General features: G+C 40.2%; 1 protein-coding gene across 1 annotated transcript in view; it reads right to left on the bottom strand.

Moving 5' to 3' along the window:
* CEP162 (centrosomal protein 162) overlaps positions 1–23,391 on the bottom strand; it is a 45,455-nt gene that overhangs the window by 7,217 nt on the left and 14,847 nt on the right. The window contains exons 6-24 of the mRNA XM_063124901.1: positions 22,543–22,729; positions 21,011–21,078; positions 20,106–20,185; positions 18,963–18,990; positions 18,056–18,175; positions 17,213–17,401; positions 15,282–15,363; positions 13,974–14,241; positions 12,990–13,245; positions 11,269–11,402; positions 9,830–10,057; positions 9,184–9,321; positions 7,676–7,788; positions 6,754–6,859; positions 5,900–6,026; positions 5,066–5,229; positions 4,023–4,127; positions 2,310–2,540; positions 258–928 (exon numbers count right to left, since the gene is read on the bottom strand). Of these exons, the coding sequence (XP_062980971.1) occupies positions 258–928; positions 2,310–2,540; positions 4,023–4,127; positions 5,066–5,229; positions 5,900–6,026; positions 6,754–6,859; positions 7,676–7,788; positions 9,184–9,321; positions 9,830–10,057; positions 11,269–11,402; positions 12,990–13,245; positions 13,974–14,241; positions 15,282–15,363; positions 17,213–17,401; positions 18,056–18,175; positions 18,963–18,990; positions 20,106–20,185; positions 21,011–21,078; positions 22,543–22,729 (3,295 nt within the window). The remainder of the gene's footprint in view (positions 1–257; positions 929–2,309; positions 2,541–4,022; positions 4,128–5,065; positions 5,230–5,899; positions 6,027–6,753; positions 6,860–7,675; positions 7,789–9,183; positions 9,322–9,829; positions 10,058–11,268; positions 11,403–12,989; positions 13,246–13,973; positions 14,242–15,281; positions 15,364–17,212; positions 17,402–18,055; positions 18,176–18,962; positions 18,991–20,105; positions 20,186–21,010; positions 21,079–22,542; positions 22,730–23,391) is intronic.

Below are 23,391 nucleotides of genomic sequence, written 5' to 3'. Positions count from 1 at the left end.
AAGACTCAATTGGTGCCAGTGGGAGCTGTGCTTGGAAGACAAATAAAGCTGGGTTGCATCTAGTTTGACCGGTTTACTTGTGTGCAGAGCTACTCCCAACATGACTGGGAACAGGGCAGCCTGTGCTACCAGGGAACTCTGTGTACACTTCAGGGAACCTATGGAATCTATTTAATTTGCCTCTCACTAGCGCTCTAAGCCAAGGAGTGACCCTCAGCCATAGCGTTTTAAAAGTTGCACAGCAACGGACAGATTACCTTCTTACAAGACTTTCAGAGTTTGCCAGTGCTGCCTGAGCTTTGACCCGTTGTTGGTTCAGCTCAAGGGTCAGCTTTCCTAATTCATCTTTCAGCCGGGTGTTTTCTTGCAGGACTTCCGAAATATGAGAATCAGCAAAGGCGTTGGGCTGGTATAATTTATCATCAAGAGTGCCAGGAAAGAACTCTTCATTTCTGGGGTTCCTTTGATTAGAGTTGGCACCATCCTTTTTCATGCTTCCTGAAGGTTTTTCTTTATTGTCAGTTTTGCCAGATGATTCCTTTGCAGAGAGCATGATCCTCCTCTCTTTCTGAAGCCTTTCCACAGTTTTTGTGAGGTCTTGTATCTCTCTGTTTTTGGCAATCACTTCCTGATTTAGTCTAACCAACTTGGCTTTAGCGTGGGCCTGCTCCACCTGGTATTCCAGGGACTGTAGGTCGGCATCAGCTGTTGTCTTCTTCTGGAGTTCTAGCTGAGCTATCTGGTTTCTAAGGGAATCAATTTCTGCCTGAAGGTGTTTTACTGTGGCCTCGTGGCCTTCGTTTACACTGCAGAGTTCTTGCTCAAGTGCTGCCAGGTTGGCTGTCTTGTCCTCAAGCTTCTGGGGCTCGTTCAGCAGCTTATAGGCGAGCAGCTGTTCGAGCTCCCCGATCCTTTTCTCATACTGAAGCTGCAAAGACAGATCACAATGAAGTGAAGCTGCACAGGTAAATTTAATTGATTTGCATAAGAAATACCTTATAATATTTTAATGATGTATATCAAATTATTGCTTTTCACACTTGCTTTTAATTTTGTGGTTTTTAATACTGTATGATTATAGCTTCACATTTCCCCCCCCCACTTCATTTATTTCAAATGCTTCTACTAGAGTTGAAGTTTTTGAATAATATTGAAGTGAAAATATTTATTCCAGTGGCCCTATCATCCCTAATTGGTTTGGACAGTTTCTTCTCCTTTTTTTGATTGTAGGGTGCTGTTGGCAACTCTCTTCACATCCTTTGCTGGCTTCTATTATTGGTTTTAATTGGTTATCAGTTGAATTTGTCTTCTATTTTCTATCTATAGTTACAGTGAAAGCACTTTACCATATTATTGAGTATGGATGGCATCCACCAAACATCCACCCTTAGGATACACAATGACAGGAGTAGAAGCCATTTGGATATGGTGTTTGGTGAATCACATCCTTTGTCATCCTCTCTTTTCTTTCATTTTGACAGAAAGAAGGGATTTGCAAAAAAGAAAAAGGAAAAAAAGACCCTGCCCAACAATACACCAGTAGCTACACAAAGAAAACCACAAAAACAAATACACACCTGCTTGCTTGAGCAATGTTAAAAGAACTACAAACTCCTATGAGATTGTGGCTCCAGTTCTGTGAAAATACCTATCTCTATTTGTGATGCTTCTTTTCATAAAATGGCGTTCATAGGAGTTCATGGCTGCAAGAGAACACTGCTCACACTGTGTACAATTTTTGTGTGTGCAAGCAGGTTGCTGGGTATAGCAGGAACCATATTTTAGCATTCAATAGCAAAATTGTTGTTTTTATATCTGATCATTCTATATAAAACGTTTACCAGACATTCCCATTTTTTATTGTGTAAGAGGTAGAGCAAAAATGTCTCCAAGACTTGGAAAGAGCTGCGCCTGAATCCAGCAAGAGATCTGCACATCTAAACAGCCTCCACACACGCTGCTAATTTGGACGCAAACATTCATCTGGTTGCACATCCCCACTGTGATGTTCACTTGAGCCCTAATGAATTCTCTGGATATGTCTTTTGATATGAATATGGATCTGGATCCACATCAGAGCCAGGAGTTGTGGGTGGCTCTTGTCCATGAATGTGGCTAGATCAGGGTACTTGTCTATAATAGAAAGGTGCTGAAATCTTGATGGTAGAATAGCAATAATTTAAAAAGAATATTTAAAGGTAGTATTTAATTCAATGGTGTTTCCCTTCTTTGTTCCCTAGATGCCTCTTATACTTCGTGTCAAAAAAAAGAAGCCCTACTGCTTAAAAGCACAGTTTAATCTAAATCACCTTTATTTTTTGAAACTGCTGTTCCATAGCACGGAGACTTTTTTTAGATTCATCGTCTTTACCCTCAAGTTCTGCTTCTAACTTTTTCACTCTTCTTTCAAGGAAATCAACTGTGTTAGCTTTAGCCGAAGCATCGCCGTCTCCTTCCGAAGCTGCTGTAGCAGCAGCATAAATCAAAGCCGGCAAAGAATTTGGGTGTCTTCTTCTCAGAATCCCTTCCATTTCCTTAACCTTTCAAAAAGTAGGGCAACAAGTTAAGCATTCGTTATGGAAACAAGCTTTAACAGGGTTTTTTAAAAAATCGTACTTAAAAAGTATTGCCTGTCATTTTCAATGACAAATGATACTTTTGCCAGTAATTAAGACCAAGACTGAAAGGCTACACGGACATAATGGGGCTTTTACTTCACTTCTCGGCAGAGGTTAGCACAAGATTGCACTATGAATGTTTTAGTAAGAGCAATTCAAATGTTAACGCATTATTACCAACAAGACATGGCTGGGATCAAAAGAGTACTTGAAAACTTTCTATTTTTTTTATCTTGAATAGCAGACCCAGACCTTTATCACAAGTCCCCTTCGCTGCAAAAATGATTTGCTAGATCAGCCTTCCTCAACCTGGGGCGCTCCAGATGTGTTGGACTACAACTCCCAGAATGCCCCGGCTGGGGCATTCTGGGAGATGCAGTCCAACACATCTGGAGCACCCCAGGTTGAGGAAGGCTGTGCTAGATGGTAGGGGAGATGAATACAGTGCAGTTTGAGATCAAGGGGAAGGGCTATAGCTCAGTGTAGAGCAGATGCTTTGCATGCAGAAGGTCCCAGGTTCAATCCCCAGCTTCTCCGGTTGAAATGAATTAAGTGACGGGTGATGGGAAAGACCTCTGCCTGAGATCCTGGAAAGCCACTGCCTACCAGAGTAGACAGTACTATGGGCGAGATGGACACATAATCTGATGTGGTATAAGCCATCTTCCTATGTTCTAGGAACCAAGCCAAAGTCCTCTGCTACCCACATATACATACCAAAGAAAACAGGCTATAGAAAAATCATAGTTTAAAGCCATATGTGTAAACTACACAAAATACATATATAATTCATAAAAGAACAGTTTATTCTCTGATTTTTAACAGAGGTATTTGTGGGCCATATTTGAAGCCTGGATTGAAGATTCTTCTCCAACACCCAAATGCGCCTCACATATCTGAAAATGGGCACCTCTTCTTTGGATACAATGCTTTGAAGAACAGAAGCTATTATTAAAATACATGAGGATGTATCCAATGTTAATCCTACTTAAAACAGGCCCATTGAATTGAATGGGACTTAAGTTAGACTCAACCCATGGGAACTATTTCGGAAAGCTGATTATTTGGCTGTATTCCGCCCCTTCCCTCAGTGCTATTTATCCATTCCTCCTGCCCTAGCATAAGTTTAAATGTTGTAAACCGCCCAGAGAGCTTCGGCTGTGGGGCGGTATATAAATGTAATTAAATAAATAAATAAATAAATAAGCATTTCAAATCACCCATAGCAGCACTGCAGTTGTGATGGCTTGCTTATTTATTTATTTATTAATTACATTTTTATACCGCCCAATAGCTGAAGCTCTCTGGGTGGTTCACAATAGCCGAAGCTCTCTGGGCGGTTCTCTGGGCTTGTTGGATTTTACTGTGAATGATAGAACAGGAAAAGATGACTGTACTACATGCCTGCCGCTCAAGGTCCTGAATTCGTTTCGCGTCTGCTGCCCTGTCCTTCAGCCGTTTCTTTTGCTGTGCAGATTGATTCCCAGCTTCACTTCTAAGCTTGTCAACCTACACAATACATGGAGAAGTGTAAGGAATCTATTCTTTAGGGAGACACAAAAATTCTGCCACATTTGTTTGCTTTTTCCAGTGAAAGACTGAGCGTTAAACACTGCAGTTGGTAACCACAGTGCATATGAAATTATACCTTCTGTTTTATTGGTTTCACTAACTATTTAAACAGTAGGGAGAAATCAGCAACCAACATGGCAAATGAAAGGGTTGTTCTATTCCAGTGCAGCCAAGTGTGGAATGTTGGAACCATATATGCTGAATTGGAAAGAGTTCAATTGAATTCAGGCCTGGACACCGATTCTGGAGAGACATATCCTGACCTACCATGAAACCGAGAGAGGCAGCACACAGGCTGGGGAAAAACTCACTCTGTCAAGCTGTTCAAATTATGTTTTTGGCTACTTTTTGACAGAGAAATCTAAAAACCAAAAACGTGAGAGGAAGAGACGTGTCAGCATGCGAGCCCACCGTGGGTCTTGAATTGGAAATGTGGGGGGTGCAATGTGGACGGATTCAGTCCGAGTGCCACTACCCAACTCTGGCTAAAACTAGGCACACCGCTCACTGAAGTCTTCTCTTACCAACAGGCCGCTATAGTTCAAATACTCCCTGAACTGTATAACAGCTCTTGAGTCAGTCTTTCTTGTTTGTCTATGCAACCAAAGGAACAATAGTCCCAATGTAAACCCAATGGCAGTTGCAATATTAAATTCTAACTTTCTAATCACAGGGATGCAAGGTAGGGCGACATCACAAGGTAGGGTGAGATCATGGCCGATGGAAGGGTTTCAATTAAAGACATGACGTTTAGGCTGTGTTACTCTAGTCTTTTTCTTAGCTCTGTGTGAGCAAGTAGACCTGTGCCTAACTCTAGAAGGCCTTTGCCTTGTGCCCCCTTCAGCTGCACTGGATGGGTCTGACACGTCAATCACCTCTAGTTTCAGTTTATCAATTTCTTCTTTTGCTCCTCTGAGGCGGGCTGCATCTTTATCCAAAAGCTCCTGGTTTTCAGCATACCACTGGAGTCTTTTCTGCAAACGACCAATTTCATCTTTGTAGGATTCTTCCATAATCTTCATCTCATATGATTTTTCAGCTAGGAAGTAAAATATTCCATTGAAAAATATGAGACAAAGCACATATAATTCACACCTAAATACACACACACACACATATATTTTACTGTTGTTTTTTAAATGAGGCAAATTAATTTTACATAATTGAAGGCTTTTTACAAAGCATTAATTAATCGTGCTGAGTTGGAAGTAAATAATCAAGAATCCAAACAAACAAAAGCAAGAGCAACCCCCCCCCCCACTCAGTTTCTTTGTAGTAAAAAAGTGAGTTTAAAGGTTGTTAATTAGTAGGGCTGCGCAAACTTGGGCTTTGGAATTCCGTAGCACTGACAGTCATTTTATGGAGAATCCGCTTCCTATGATTACAAATGAAGTGGAAGCTGTGATCATTGCACACACACATACACGGGAGAGAACTTACATGAGCAACAGCTCCTCACATGTTCTTGGAGGGGAAAGTGGAGGATGGAGGGCAGCTGCCGATGTAAAATGGGGCTCTATTTCTCCCCCTCCCCAACCTTATCTTATGGTCCCCCCCTCGGTCTTCTCTGATGCAGGCACTGTTCATAACAAGGCTTCACCGTCACAAGCAAAGTGCAACGTTAATGGGATTTCATAGTTTTCATACCAGCGAGGAACAACGATCTTACTATTCTACAGAATAATAGCCTCTTCAAAGCAGTGCTTTACCTAAAGTGGAAGCAATCTGGGCTCTTGCCAAATCTCGCTCCTTCTTCACTTGCCCCAGATCTACTTCAAGGGCTTGTTTATCTTGCTTGAGATGCTTTCTCTCTTCAAGCAAATTGGTCTCTATAGACTTCAGCCCACGCCCAAAAAGGAGAACAAAGAGATACAAAAAAAAAAAGAGAGAGAGAGAGAGAAATAAAAGGGGAGGAAAAGCCATGAGGATACAAACTGTTAGAAATTTTGAACTGAACATCACAGGTAGTGAGAGATTTCCATGCACCCATCTATTGTATTGGGGACACAGCATGGGAAAATATTCTCTATATCCAGCAACCAGCCTGCATTACTGCCCACTTCAACAGTGGCAGTGTAGTACAGGTTATAGTGTTCAATTCAGCAGTGGGAAACCAAAATTTAAATGAATATGAAGTGCATGGTATGGACTCAAACAAGCCACAATAATTCTGCTTATCACATGTCATGCCCTCCTTCCAGTGCCCCCAACAAATAAAGTGAGGGAGGGGCCTACAAGAGGGGGGTAGATATGAAAGTACATTAACTTAAATTAAGCAAGAAATTGAATGGATAAAAGACCTAATGAAGGTGGAGAAGCTGGACAATTGCTGAGGTGAGGAACACTGAAAAATGTTTGTCCAGCCATAAGCAAGTGGCACTGTGAGTTGGTAGGTGGATATGGGAAGAAACATTCCTTCTAGTAACCTGGTTCCCAAGCCATTCAGGGCTTTAAATCTGATGTGCACATTAAGAGGAGTCAAAAATGTGCTGGCGATATTTTTAGTTTTTAAAGAGGGGAGTATTTCAGCAAAGTACTCTAGGGGAATAGCAATGGCACTTACCTTGGCTGCTCGGAGTTCTAAAATCAAGTCCGTGAAACGCTGATTGCTAGCTGGTTCAGCATTCTGCACTCCATGTGATAAAATATTATTTTTATCCACTTGTTCTCTAATTTAAATTAAAGGAATGGAGGGGAGGGGGAAAGTTTAGTAATTTTGCCTCCAACGTTGCCTTCACAAAAGACACACACAGTGGTTCCACTCTGACCGTTATTCCACAAATCCATATCCCTTTCTGACCCAAATCCCAGTGCTAATCCTTTGCAAAGGACAGGCAGCACCCCCAGAACATTTTGCTTATGCGGTACCCCTTTCGCCAAAATGAAATCCTCTACAGGGGGATTTCTTGAATGGTCTCCATTTTCAAGAACAAACTTCAATTTGAATAAGCTGAAATCAAAAGGTGATACAGGTCTTTTTCATTTTCTTGCTTAGTCACAGACACCATAAAATATTCTGCCTTGCAATTAAGACCAAAGTTATCCAAATGATCTTGTGCAGAAAAATAAACTGGGGGTTCAGGTGGATTCTGCCTGCAACATTTCTCTTTAGGGCATTAACTAGAAATCACAAGTCCACCAATATATTCTTATCCACTTAACAATATTAAAACTGAGGTAGTATTTGGGATGCAACTCCTACATCTGTCACCTAGTATAAAACAGAGGCTGTGATCCAGCCGAAGCTAAGCATGATTAAGCCCACTGACTTCAGTGGGAGAAGTATGTACATGCTTAACTCCTTCCAACTAAGCATTAATGCGATATGCAAGGCAATCTAATGCAAACGTAATGGGAAGTAAGTCCCGCTGTGTTAAATGGGGCTTATTCACACATAAGAGAGCAGCTTTCTCCTTATTTTTGCTTTATGTATTAAGACCTATTCAAAGTCACCAGTTTTTTAATTGAAGTTCCAGTAAACTCACCGTAAGGATGTTAAGTCCGTCATCAAACGTTGGTTTTCTTTAAACATATTTTCCTCATTTTTCTTGTTGTTCAGCTGTAGCTCTTTCACTTGCTTATATAATCTTTCATTTTCCTTAAAGATCAAGTAAGATAATTACTTAATTATGATACATTCATGCAGGAAGACGTGCCTCAGAACTGTGCTTTTCAAATGCCAGAGGGTAGCTATTACCCTGTGATGGCAAAATACTTCAACCAATGTATGGCCCTCAGTCTATGCACTGAACTGGATCGCCTGATCAAAATAAGCCACAGTGACTTATTTAAATTATGGTGTGAGCTGGGTGCTATTAGAATAATCACTGCCTGGGTGTGGTTTGTTGTGTTGTTCAAACCCAAGTGGCATGGCTTGCTGGAGGGGAAAACAACCTTCTAATAAGCCATGGGCTGTTGTACAGTTATTGGAGAGTTGTTTCCTCTTCCAATAAGCCACCTGGGTTCAGATGACGCAACAAGCTGTGCTTGGGTGGAGATTATTCAAATCACACCCGGCATGATTTAAAGAAGTCATCGTGACTTATTTCGATCATGTGAACCAACCTACTGGCCAGGTTCACACGATTGCAGAAAAAGACATGCAGAACGGGTTGCTTCCCCCACCCCCACATGTGCCACTCATGCACCCGGTTGATTGCTTGATTGGTTGCTCTGTGATCCAAACCCAGAGTGTGGTGTGGCGGAGATGGCTTCTAACCCATCCCACAACCCCTACTACATGTCATTGGTTGTGGGGTGAGTTAGAAGCCACCCCTGCCACGCAGTGGGTTCAGATGACACAGCAAAAGAACATGGTTAATTAACCAGGTAATTAACTCAATATAATTACACAGTACAGGTAATTAAGCAAATGGCGGGCAGGAGAGGGGGAAACAACCATTACTGCATGGTTTCCCCCGATCATGCAAATCTGGCCACTGACTGGGTTCAGACAACACAATACTCACACTCAAGGATTGAGTATGGTTTGAGTGTGGGTTGTTGTTGAACCAAGGGTTATCACGTTGTCTGAACACAGCTGCACTGGCAAACCATAGTTTGTTAACCACAAACAAACCATGAAGTGAACTGTGGGTTGTTCATGGTTAACCATGATTTATTAGCCTGTCTGGGTTCAGACAACACAATAACCCACATTTCAATAACAATAACAATTCAATGACAATCCACACACAACCGTATCATGTTGTCTGAACCCACTGTCTCCAGGGTATTTTATGCAGTGAAGAAGTGTTTGATTAAATCCTGAAACTAGCAGATTTATTGGGTTGAATCCAACGTTGGCCATCCACCAGCAGAACACAAATGGAGGGCAGAACGGATTTTTCCTCCCCACTGCAGCCCACCCTAATCTGCTTTGGAGAGTTGGGGGACTCTCTAGATAAGATTGGGGGGGGGGGAAGTACAGGTGAGAGAAGACCAAGGGAAGGTCTCGTTGCTTTACCCAGTCAAACTATTAAAAAATCTCTACCTGTTGATACCCTTGAAGAAGAGTCTCCTGATTTTGGACTTCTTTTTGGATTTCTTTCAACATTTCTCCATCATCTGGAATTCTTCCTGAAATGTGTGACCACTTTGTTCCTTTGTTCAATTCCTCTCTGTTATTTAACTAAGAAAAATCATGCACTGTAAATAAAGCGCACCTTATAAAATTGCTAAGCAGAAGGAGGCCTTATCAAAAAAGGTGCTTCTACGTTTAATTGGATGTTAGTAGCTTTAATAATCAAATTTGCATCCTGACCCTACCCCAAGGAGCTTAGGATGTCACATGTGAGTTTATCCCATTTTATGAAAACAGTACATGAAAAACAACCGCCACCACTTACCACAGAGGACTTATCTCTGACTAATATTAAATATCCTTACATGCAATACAGCAAGACAGACAACAGTGAGAAAAGCAACTTGACCAATTACGAGCCATACTTTCCTTATTCTAAAAGCAAAGGGTCACATCTTCTGAGTGGCTCCAGTTGTGAATAACTATATACTGCATGAAATGCTTCACAATTTGTTTTTCTCAGAAAGTAAAATGACAGAATAAAATGGTTTTCTTAGTGGACGGCATCAAAATAGATTATTTATTTCATGGAACAGGAAAAGGAAATAACTAGTACCTGTGTTTGAAGAACATAGTTTTTTTGATTTAGCTGAAAAAGGTCTTTATCTTGTTGCATTTTCATTTCCAGGATTTTTGTCTCCATTTCCTTCTCCTTTTGCAAAGAGGAGGCTTTTAGATGCTGAATCAAATCATGGGCTGCATCCAGTTTTTCCTCAGCTTCCTGGACTCTTTTTAGTAAATAAAGCTCCCTTCCACTACTTTGGGAAGGAGAATATGAAGCAACCTGATGAGACAGGGGGTGGGGAGAACAATATTCAGATAGCTCAAAGAACCAAAATTAATTGACCATTGTCTTGCAGTTCTGTAGCACAAATTGGAAGTTTTAATATTTTCAAGGGCTGAACTTTTACACAAAATATTTCATTCCATATTTTAAAGTTTAGATAGGAACTATTAAACATTAATGACATCAATTTTCCATGTAAATAAGATGCCACGTGCCATTGGCAACATGGAGGAACTAAACGTGGGTACATTAGAAATGTTCATCAAATGCACTGTGCCTAGTCAATGGCTTGGGAGCATCCAAAGCAGTAGCATTGTTGAAGGTGATCTGGATCCATAGGTGGGGAAATCATTGGAGCCCCAGTGAAGCTGCTCTAAAGAGCAGGATATAAAGTGAAAATAAAATAATATTACTTTAGGTCGGATCCATAGCCCTTCCGCAAACAGGAGTGCTTCCTCAAATGAAATGGGGGAGGTGGATTTTCGTGTGTGTGTTAACAGACCCTTGCAATGCAGCCTCCTGCATGAACTCCCATGCTATTCTGGAAGGTTCCCCGCCCCCTCACACACACACACCCTGAGCAGATTTTGGGTGGTGCAAGGGGTACAGAGGGAATTGGCAAAAATCACCTCTCCCCGTTCTGTTCATGGATATGCTGCATGAGTAGAACCCCATTCACAGATCTCTGGTTCCAACTCAATGGCCCCATTCAGAAGACACCTTAAACCACGGCTTTAACCATGGTGGTTAAGACGGAAAGCCATGGTTTAAGGTGTCTTCTCAACATGGCCTGGCTTTCTGGCTTAACAACAGTGGTTAAAGCCGTGGTTTAAGGTGTCTTCTGAATGGGGCCTATGCAATTTTAAATTGGCTTCCTACAGTGTTCACCACTCTACTGGATTGAAAGGGAAAGTAGGATGCTTCTGGAATGCAAAGAAGCATCAAATGCACACATGCACTTTTTGTGCAATGTTTGGCATTACATTATGGTCTCAATGTAGATCTGTCCACAGACTACACCAGACAAGGAGGCATCGACTTGTGCGCACATTCTGCTTTCTCATCTGAGAGGGTAGACTACATGGGTGACATCAAGACAGTCCAGGACAGCAGAGTTTCACAATATTCTGCAAATGCATACATCTGTTGCTGTGCTATTTTCCGCCTTTAAAAAAAGGAAGAAGCTGAGCCGTGACTTTGTGGCTTACGTTATGGGTCAGGATGCAATCTTTAACTTGCTGTTGAAGACTACTTGCAGATGACTGCTCAGGTGTAGCACAGTAATTTCTCTTTGTGGTAACTGGATCTTTTGTTGCCTGTATTATCTTAGTTCCAGATGTTTCTTTGATAGGAAAATAATAATAATAATAATAATCACTGGGTGTTATATCTTTAAAACACTAGCTTTAAGCATTGTTCAAAATGTAAATAGACACCTTATACTTTTTTGAGTAATTAGTGTAACAAAAAAGAGCCATTGCTATTACTACTGTTCTTGCATTCCTAGTTTAAAAAGGAGCTAAACGAGTAACTCTGCCATAAAAACAAATCTTTTCCCACAGGTCACCATCCTTTTCTCTATATCCCATTATCTCCCTACACATTTAAAACGGCAAGGAACACTCTTAGGGCATGTCTACACCATAGAGTGTAAAGGGAGGGAGGGGGGACGATCCCAGACTTACCTGCTTCTGGGATTGTCCCTGGCTGTCTAAATGGAAATGCGACATCCCGGAAGGGAAAACGGGTGCTGAGCCATCGCAGCCACCAATTTTTTTAATTAAAAAAAAGACAGGAGCTGGAGCACACTTGTGCTCCAGTGAAAAAGTAAAAAGAAAAAAAAAGCCCTGACCCCGCTCCCCCCACCCCCATTGTCCCTGGACTACCCCCAGCCCGGGTCCTTCCCTCTGCTGACCCCCGCTACTTGCAGGGAGGAGGGAAGAAGCTGGGACAGCCCCCACCCCCACTGCCTGCAGTCCTTGGGATTGTCCTGGGATCATGGGGAAAAATGAGAAAAAAGTGGTCCCAGAAATCCTGGGGAAATGGAGGGATAGTCCCTGCCTGCTCACGGGATCCCCTGTGCATCATGTGGATGCACAGGGACGATTCAGGGACAATCCCAGGGAAAAAGCATGGTGTGGACATGCCCTTAAGAGTTCTCAGGACAAGATCCACTTTAAACAGACATTAGTTATGTAAGGAATTGCATGTTCAAACAATGCCCATGAGTCTGTCAATCTGTATACAGCCTCACCACACTCCTCTTATCTCTCTGCTTTCATTGCCTGATATGTCACCATCCAAGAAATCTGCTTTTAGCCCAAAGTAGCACCTTTTCTTTTTCAGAATCCCTCCCCCCACCTCAGCAAACATCAAACTGCTCTTTAAAATTATCACCCTGTTCAAAACTAGTTCAGACAATATGCACAACAGCACTTTACAGTGGTAATCAGAGGAAGAACACAGGCCACGACAGAATTTTCCCTTTGGGTGATCTTAAGGTCACAAAATTAAGTCCATTGAACTAAGTTTTCTCGTATACCCAAGTCTAGCTCTCTTACCCACTGCCTACAATGACTCTAAGGACTTGAGATCAGAGAGATTTCCCTGAAAATCTTCAATCGTTTCTGGAATGCATTTTGACAAATTTCAAGGGCTATATAATGTTCATAGTTATCTAGTTAAGCACTGGCCTTGCTTTAAAGAGGTTGAAATCCTTTGTATGAATCACATTTCTGTGTCGAGCTCTGGTCAATCTACTAAACTTTGACACCAAAAACATGTTTCTACATCTAAAAGTGTCATGTTTTAAAATAGTATTGTTCTCTTGCAAGATGTAGCACATGGTAATGTAATAATGTTGAGGAATCCTACACACAATTATTATTCCTTCATTAAAATAAACACATTTACATTAAAAATTAATTACCTTTGGGCCTTGGAGGAGATTTGGCTTTCAAAATTGGCTTTTTGATGCTTTCTTTTACCATCTTTTCATTAACAGTGGAAAGCTGCTTTAATGAAGAATTGGATTTTCCGTACCCAGAACTTCTAACGTAGCTATGAGGTCCACCCAGAGATTTCTTTCGATGTAAAGGAACTGCATTTTTGGTATTTTTATACATTACCGGTTTATTCAGCATTGAATTTAAACCCTCTTTATTCCAAGTGTTGGGCTGACGTATCTGTGGACGACATTATGCATTATTATTTTTTATCAACCAGCTTGGTTTTGGAATGTAAAATAAAGGTAAGTATTTACAATGAGGTGAATATCAAAAGTGAAGTCTTATATTTATACATAATGGGAAAATAAACTATAGATAATTCTTGATCATCCAAACAATCACATATCTAAGGAATAATAATGTCTTGTCTGTTTCACAATGAAGCACATCTAGCACTGTGCCATATGAAAGCCCATGGGGGAAAGTAGGTAGATTGGTGATTTAAGGGCAAAGCAGGCTCTAGAACATATTGCACCACAAAAACATAAGGAGGCCCATGCTGGATCAGACCAAAGGCCTGTCTATTCCCGCAGCAGCCATCCAGAAGCCTATTGGAAGCTCAGAGGCAGGACAGAAGTGAAATAGTGCCCTCCTGCTCATGTTTCCCAGCAACTTTTGTTGAGAGACATACATAACACTAGATTATTTTTCAATGCACCGCATCTAAATTATTGTTCAGAATTATAAAATAGTTTGCTTGTTAAAAAGTGCTACAACTGAACTACAACAGGCAGTCACTAAAGACTGTCTTGAAAAGTATAATCATATCCATCTCTTAAGTCCAACAATTAAACATCTACAGATTCTTAGGACAATGCGAAAAGAGCAATAAGTCATCATATGTTCTGTACACAGTTAATCTTTATACTTGTATAATTTAAACAAGGCATCCAGATGCTGCTTACCTGGTTGGGTTTGTTGTCTTGATGCAATGCTGAAGAATTTGTGAGAGTATTTTGTCTGAAGGTATCATGCTTAGTTTTATCAGGCAGTTTGTCTTTGCCTGCCGTATCTTCCTTTGCAACTGGCTGAACAGAAACATTCTCTTGCTCACCATGATGACCCAAGAAACCACCAGTGTCTTGCTTTTCCAGAGAAGGATCATTCTGCTGCTCTTTAAATGGCAAATGGCCCACTAATTCATCTGTGTTGTTGTTCGCGGCTTTCACAGAACTACAGGAACAGAGAAGGGGAAAAAGACATACATGATTGGACCTGCTCTTTCCTTACTCTCTAACAGATGGTCTGATATCAAAAGACTATATGTATCTGATACTGGTTTTTCATTTCACGGTTACATAACTATTAATGGATCACAGTAAATGGATGGCCTTGAAGCACTCATAGCACAAACAGCAGACTGCACAGAGACAGCTAAAAAGCAGCATCTTATACTCGACGAAGTGGGATAGAGACAGCTTCATGTTCTTTATTATTTTCTAAAAGCCTCTTGCTGTAAAATCCAATGCCGATCAGGGATTGATGCCAGACAGTTGTACTGCAGTACAGTAAAAAAGAAACAGCCGTGGCTGTGGCTTCATCAGAACAGAACTAGGGTAGGGACCCTAGAACTGGTGCGAGGAGACGAGCTGGAAATGGCAACTGTATTTTCATTTCATTTTTTTTAAAAAATCAACCAGCTTGGTTTTGGAATGTAAAATAAAGGCAAGTGTTTACAGTAAGGTTCATTTCACAACTAAAGTTTTATATTTATACATAATGGTAAAATGAACTATACATAAGTTTAGATTGGGGTGGGGAACTTCAGGCTCACAGGTCACATCCAGCCCTCCTGGGCCTCCCCAGATGGCCTCACCCCCTTCCCACCTACCGCCAAACGTTCGGTGGTTTTCCAGCTTTTGCCCAGTATTTTCCTCATTCTAAAAGGTTGAAATGCCCCTGCTAAAGCTTCATTACTGGCAGTACGAGCTTTACGCTACAGTAAGGTGATGATGGTGGTATTTTTGCCCCACTCCTTTTGCCTTTCATGCTCCCACCCCCACCTTTGCCTTCACCCGCATCCGGGCCGTCTTCAAAGTTTCTGGACCATCTTTAACTACTCTTTCCAAACTGCAAAACACAAACTGCCTACAAAGACAAATTCCCAAATCATTCGGACAAAGGTAGGGAGTGGGATCAGAAACAAAGGACATAAAATGATTCATTGGCTAAACAAAGCATTTTCTAGAATGAATGAATGAATGAATGCATACCTTGCAGGTTCCAGGTCATAGCCCCTGGCAAAAGATGAATCTGCTCTGATAGGTTTCATCAGTTCTTCTATGGTGGGCAAATCTAAGTAGAGTAAATGACAACATTCTAGATCAATGCACAATGGCAAAATAAAATAAAATTCACCCACTGATTCAGGGAGTAAAGCCGATGCATGTTTAGACAGAACAAAGTCCTACAGCTCCCAGCCTCAGCCAACCAGCATAGCTGGCTCAGGCATGCTTGAAGTTGTAGGACTGTTTTGTGTCTAAACATGCAGAGGATTGTGCCCTTGGTCTTTCTTGTCCAGTATGCCTTTGAAATTCTGACTATAGGAAGTCTCCAGTTATAGGGGTCTAATCTCTCCTGTCCATAGCGTAACAAGTATAAACAGCACCTTCCCTTTTGTGAGCTAATTCTTAACCTCTCAGGACTACATCCAAAACACTGAATCCTAACTTTTATATATGTATTTTAATTTCCAATGCTTTTATTTTTCTACAGCTGTCTTCCTATATTTTACTATTTAACATTTAGGCCAATTCTCCAAGATATATCTTTTTACTGGATAGCGGGACAAGCAATCATGGGACAAACTGTAGTTTTAAAAGCAATGATGCTATCCTCAAAACTGACCTAGACAATGGTCCTGAAGCCATGCCTATGCTGGCAGACAGATTGCAGCAGCAATTATCTCTGGCCTGTGCAACAGTGTGCTGACCTGTGGATCGGTAATAGTGCAGCTGCATCCTACTAAACAGGACTGAATGCTGGAGATGGAGGGACGGGGGAGGAAGGGTTAAAGAACAACTACAAGACCTGGTTCACATGTAAAGACAACCAGAATATGAGGTGAGTACAGGTTGTGATTGAATTGTAGGTTGTTGTTATGTGCAAACTCTGCACTATGGTTTAACTATGGGTTGTTAGTGGTTAACAACCACTAGAGTTCACAACCCAATTACAAACTATGGTTCTCTTCATGGATTGTTCATGGCTAACAACCCATAGTTAAACCACACTGCGGAGTTCGTATGTAACCACAACCCACAATTAAACCACAATTCAATGACAACTCATACACAACCCATACTCTGGGTTGTCATTACATTTGCACCAGGTCAAAGAGAATCCAGAGGAACTTTAAAATTTCCATCTCCAGGTCACCAGTACAAGTTTGTGCTTGTTTCTGAAAGACTGATAAATCAGAATTCCTTACATAGTTTACAAATAGATTTCATTTCCTACCTGGAGAATATTAATATAGAAATCTTTGGAATACCTTTCTTGTTAAACAGACTAAAGATACGTATTCTGATGTTTTCATTTCATTTGTTGGGAGGGTGTAAAAGATAAAGGGATGTAGAATTTTGTAAATGCTTCACATTCTACAGTTCAAACAAGTTTTTCGCCAGGAACAATGAGAACAAGGCACCTGCTCTTGTTAGAAACTAAACCTTGAGATTTTTCAGGATTTCATAGAACTCAGTAAGTTCTATGACAGAGACAATCTTCACAGCAGGATTACCTAAATGCAGGTTCCTATATCTTCTCTAAAACCAGTATAAAGTTAACCTTTAAGAAAATGAATCACTGATTGTATTCGCATGCACTCTCAGCTCGTGTATGAATAATGGGATCCCCTTGGCAGGGCCAGTCACCTGAATCTCCCACCCAATCCCTGCCTGCTGTCTTTCCCATCTGGATGATCATCAGGTGGGAAATACTCATGCAATTACTCTCACTTACACAATTCCCGAAGTGGTGGTTGCACCATCAGCGATATTGCAATACAAACAATAGTAGTGGAAATTCTGGTGTTTGGCTGAAAGGACAGATTTCTGTCTTCTTTTTGGTTCTATCCAGAGGTTAAAATGTATCTTTTATTTAAATATGCCTTATCAACCAAGTATTGGGATGTTTCTGAATTTACCAGAATCAGTAGCAGAGGTATTTTTGGGACAGTCTTCTTTATCCAGTGAAGCATCTTTGATCAAGTTCTCTGCAGATTCCATTTTATCAGCATGAATTTTTTGCTCATCGGTATCTTCTAACTGCTCAACGTGGCAGTAAGCCTGATGCAGAGCTTCAATATCACTATTTGTTTGCCCACAGGAAACACCTGAGGAAGGAGAGGCGAAAAAGTCAATCAAGGTGTAGTAACCTGAAATATTGATTCAAGAGTTACAAGCCAGTAAATTAATACATTACATTAGTAATGTAAGAGACTAACAGTTAAATCCTCCACATTGAGTTCAAGAGAGCTTGTCCCAGTTTAGTGGGAGCAGTTATAAATCACAATTCTATGCAAACTTACCTGAGACCAAATCTCACAAAGTTCAGGAAGACTTACTTCCAAGTAAATAAACTTAGGATTGCAGAGTAAGGCTTTAGTTCACAACTATTAAAACTGAATGTCGCTGATGACAATAAAATGTGGATCACATCCTTAGCTATTAACTAAAACTAATGAAAACCAAACAAAAACAAAGCGAATGATTCTTGTATTTTTACTTAGGGCTTGTCAACATGCTCACATATCTTAAGAAGATATTAAACAATGAGGATGTGATCCAGCTACATTTAAGCACTTCCAAGTTCCTTTGAATTTAAATGTTTGATTCTCTTCCAGAGACATCTATGAGACCTCAGACCTTAGCTTTCGCTGGATGGGGCCCTAAAGGTTTACAATCCATGATCAAAGGATAATTCTGAAGCGGATTTTCAGCATGGTTAGAAGTTGAAGAAATCAGCAGCCAATAAAAAGCAGTCTTACCTGTTCCGTTCATTTCATCTGCAGTGGCTTGAGGTAAGCAATGTTCTGTCACAGCTGCATCCTTCTGTTCACTGGCTTTTTGAGTCTCCAAAGTTGAGTCTTGGGAATCAAGAAGGACAACTAAAAACAAAAAAGAGGTTAGGGAATACTGCAACTTAACAGGATTGTATTGCCTATGAAATAAAATTGCCTATCTAAAAACTATACAGTGTCAACCATCTGCTCTTCCAGTAACCACAATGCTGCTTGTAAAGTAATCTAAATAATCCCATCTCACTCCCAGCTCTTCCTAGAAATAAAGTTTAGGATGAGATGACACGCCCCTGTCAATTCCACTGCAGCTTGCCGATTCCATTCTGGTATTACTGGAATTTTTAGTTCCAGTATTACTTGAGATTTTTTAGTTCTTTTAAAGCATAAAAATTAATATTTCTGGTAACTGCTTACACTAGATAACTTTGCTTACACTAGCTTACACTTTGAACTACCTTCTCAAACTGACTCCTAGGTAGATTGAAGCCAAGAACAATGATTACTACTGATAGATTTGACACCAAACCTTGCTGAAGTCTTTCCAGACAAAATGTGGATAAATAAAAATGATAAATATTGATTACTTACTGATAAATGACTGATTCCAAAAGGAAGTATAAACGGCTCAAGCCCAATAGCAAACATGACCCATGGAATAAAAAGAAAGATACTTCTACAGCTATCCTGAAAACATCTCTAAAACAAGTTTTGTCAGCACATTCAGAACAAGCACTGAAGCCTTTTTCAAGATGTAGGTTCACGGATTATTTCTGACTATGTTCCAGCAAAATTTGGGCACAGCAAAGCTATATGCAAAAATCAAGTCATGCGCTGCATTTATAACATGTTTTGTTACATGTTTTGAATTTTGTACCTTTAGCCAGCATGCCAGTCTTTTCTTCCTAAAAGGTCAAGAGAACAGATATGAATATATATGGACTTTAAAAATATGTATTTTGAACATTGTGTAAGTTGAACTTTATGTAAGTGAAAGATTACAAGTGAGACTAAATCAGGTTTACACTACTGAAAATCGCCATTGCAGTTCCGAGCTTAGAACAAAACAGCCAAAGTAATGGTTTAAAACCAGTATTACGTAGGCAGACTTCTGCTTGTGCAACAGGAGTTTCCTTTCCCCACCTTCCCCTTGCAGCCCCCACCTCCGCACACCCTGAATCTGCTCTGGACGATCCCCCAACCTTCCAGAGCAAAGCAGAGTGTTGCTGGGGGTGGGAGGGTGATTTAATCCACTAGCAGTGTCTGGGCCACTAGTTTAAGAAGGACACCATTAGATACAACCCACTGTTTGAAAATAAAAGACAAAACACCGGAATTTTTAATGTACCTTCTTCGGAGAAATAATTTTCAGAGTGAGAAGAAATAACCTTACCAGATTATATGGTCACATTAAAACAGGAAGATGCTTTACACTGAGTCAGACCCTTGGTCCAACTAGCCCAGTATTACTGATACTGACTGGGTGTGGCTCTCCAGGGTTTCAGACAGGATTCTTTCCTAGACCCACATGGAGTTGCCTGGGATTGCGGCTTTCTGCATGCAGAGCAGCTGCCCTAGCATTAAGCTGCTGATCCCTTCTTTCTCTTTTAAATCTGCTGCTGTTGTCAGATTGTATTGCAATGTATTGATATTTGACGTTTGTAATGTCCTGTGTTATTCTAAGAACTGTAAGCCACCATGACTGAAATGGTGGGTTATGAAATATTATAAACAAACAAAACGTTTTCACACCTGCCCCGAGTAGCAAGGCTAACCAATAAATCTTATCCATCACGCCACGCTACTCTCTTAGAATCAGGATAGTTGGGGTTGCTGTGCATGCATTCACTAAGGCGACAATAGAACATGATGTGCCTTACTTTTGAGTAAACATGTGTAAGATAACACTCTAAGTGTCTAAACAAGTCCTTATTTGGATATGTGCTCCATTAAAATCACAGTATTTATTTGCCAGTAATGTTTAAAATATCAAATGGCTGTACTTGTCCAAAATACTTACATTAGCGTCCGACACGACAGCTTGTTCAACTTTATCGTCTTCATTAGATTCTGAGTCTTCAAAATCCTCACTATAATCACCTGGGGTGTTTAGAACAAGACATATGTTAATTCTTCATAAGAAATAGGTAGTTACAGCAATATCATCTTCCTGTACAAAGATCTACATAAACTTTCCTTGGGTCAGATCAAATGGCTGGGAAGATGTTAGTTCAAGCTGCAATTGGAATCCTCCTATCAGCAGATCTACTCATGAATAAGCAGCCCCAACCTTCTTCTTCAGCAGGCTGCAAACTGCACATGTTCACAAAGCAGCAGAACTATTCCAGGGGAAGGAAGAATTGTTTGCCCCTCCTAATGAAAAAAAAACTGGATCATGCAAATAAACCTCAGTACTTAAAATACGCTGCGCCATTCCAAAGCACACACACCGTGCTGCAGATGCTGATATTCTGCAGCAAGTACTGAAAATTTGTGTTCAGCTCTCACCAGTTCTGCCATGATGCCCCATTGGAATGTATCTCTACCTTACTGGATGAGACCACAGGTAAATCTGGTCCATAACTCTGACACCAACAGTGGGCAACAATATATCCTTTGTCTCTCTCTCTCTCTCTCTCTCTCTCTCTCTCTCTCAGGTAACTATAGCCTTACTGCCTCAAAGTATGGAGACTGCATTTTAAACATTCATGACCTATAGCCATTGAGTGACCTTTCTTTGTTGAATTTGTCGATTAAAACTACTGGCTTTGACAACATCCTTTAGCAATTAATCCCATAATTTAATATTTTTTCTTAAACTGTTGGCTACAAAGTAAATTATCTCAAAACCAGCTCTGGCTATTGGGCGGTATAGAAATGTAATAAATAAATAAATAAATAAATAAAACCACTGATGTACGTTACCAGACTTTTCATGATCCTTAGGTTCATCTACATGTCTTTCTTCCATCTGTTTTACTTCTGGGTGATTCCTACAACATATAACAGTATTAGTTATGATAATGTATCCTTCACTCAGTATTGGATTGAAAAGATATTTTCTAATGCTCATAGTTTAGACTGCCCTGCTGTTCAGGCAACTAACAGCGTACCTTTCTAAAAACAAAGAACAAAAACTGCATACAAACCATTTTTAAAATTAGTACTGAAGAATAATTATCTAAAGTAAATTCTTCAACAACATCGTCTCCACAGGTAAGGATGATACAGCTTGAAAGTTATAGTGTTTACTTAAAACTGCTGAATTTTAAGCAACATGAATGCTTTCCTCAAGGATAAACAGAATTCAAATCTATAGGTCAATCTTATCATAGCATAACATGCGTCCATCATTTTTAAATGCAAGCAACAAATAACTTTGGATAAAATGCTTGCATATGTTATTTCCGCCCCTTTCGTTTGTTGTGTCAAGGTTCCTTCCATAAAAGGGATCCTGTGAAAATACATAATCTTATCACATCATAAAGGCTTGCTTGAATTTGGCCTAAAAAATAAATCTTATGTATTTTTCTTCAGATAAATACTGGGAGTCTAATTCAATAATTGAATATACTGGGGAAGCTGATCTGTCCACAGTTGATCCATGCTTTCATTACTTTTATGATGGGACTACTGTAACACATTCCATGTGCTGCTGCCTTCAAAAAGTAGTCAAAAACTACAAGAGTACAAAATGTAGCAGTCAGGCTGTTCTTCGGCATGTGCTTTAGAGACCACATCTCATGGGTCTTGAAGCAACTACACTGGATTCCAATTTGTTTCCAAGCACAATTCCAGGTGCTGGTTTTAACTTGTACATGGCTTGGGGCCAGGATAGCTGAAAGCCTGCCTTCTTTCGTATAAGCCTGTCCATAAGTTGTGGTCTCCATCAGAGGCCCTGCTGCATGTGCCATCACTGAAGGGAGCTATTTTCAATGTGTTTTTTTTTATTTGTGACATTTATATCCCGCCTTTTCTCCAAGGAGCCCAAGGTGGCGTACACATAATCCTCCTCCTCTCCATTTTATCCTCACAAAAACTGTGTTAGGTAAGTTAACCGCAGCATTAGTGACTGGCCCAAAGCCACCCAGTGAGTTTCATGGCCAAGTGGGGGATAGAATCCAGATCTGCCAAGTGCCAGTCCAACACTCTAACCACGACACGACACTGGCTTTCTGTTGCAAAATGGTGCAAAACACCCATTTTGCAACCAGAGTCATGGATTTAAATTTGCCATAGCATATTTGATTTGCATAATTTATTCAGAGCACATAATTCATTGTTAGAAAAACTTGGGATGTTTTAAAATGTATTTATTTACTAACAATACTTATATAGCACTTAACATAATAAAATCTTTAAGCAGTTCAAGTCCTGCTCAAGAAGCTCATTGTCGTGATTGTTTCCAAATACTTGAGTTCTGGTATTCCTACCACTGCTGATCTCTTTTACTTTACCGTAGAAATGTTTGCAGTACGTCAGAATCATTGGAGTCCAGCTCCTTATTTAATCTTGAATAGTCAATGGTAGATGATGCTCCTTTCTCAAGGTCAGCAAAGAACTTCTCCTTTTCCTCTTGTTCTTCCAAAGTATCCAATCCAGCTACCAAACAATTCTCATTAGGCCCCAGAGCAACAACTGAATCTAAATTGTAAAAGCATCCGAATACAAACAGTAATATAAGAATATAAACTGGTAAAGTCAATTAATATGCATTCATTTTCATCAGAGGGTAATTACGGGGGGGGGGGGAAGATTACCTAATAAAGTCGAAACACAGTTTTAAATAAGAAAATCCAGAGATCAAATGCATGACTTGATCTTACACATATACATTCCAAACCAGAGATTCACAAGCATACATCTATGGCAAGTGGCTTTAAATTCCCATATATTTCAATAGAGGAAGTAAATCTAGGACTACAGAAGAATGGGGTGGGTGGGTTAGACTGGTTCTCTCAACAGAACTGGGAAGATGTTTGGATAATAGGAGAGCTGTGGCACTCCTATGGTCAGAATGGAGTGCAGGATTGGAGTAATTGTATACTGGCAGCAATTCAGAGAAACTTAAAATAGTGATTTCAATAGGACTGAACTGTACTACAATCTCTAGATCAATCCCAGCATGTGTTAAATTATGGCATCAATGTACAAATAAATATATAATATTGCTTTGAAGTGATCAGTTCTGTATTTCTACCTATTCAGTTATAAATACTTGTTTAAAAACCCACTATAACATACCCTGTGATATATTACTAATTAACTAAAATATATGGGAGTGAGGGAGAGAGAAGTTGGAGTGT

The sequence above is a fragment of the Elgaria multicarinata genome, chromosome 4 (genome assembly GCF_023053635.1).
Source record: "Elgaria multicarinata webbii isolate HBS135686 ecotype San Diego chromosome 4, rElgMul1.1.pri, whole genome shotgun sequence".
Lineage (NCBI taxonomy): Eukaryota > Metazoa > Chordata > Lepidosauria > Squamata > Anguidae > Elgaria > Elgaria multicarinata.
Note: the sequence above shows the minus strand (reverse complement) of the source record. Positions and strands in the feature narration are given on the sequence as shown.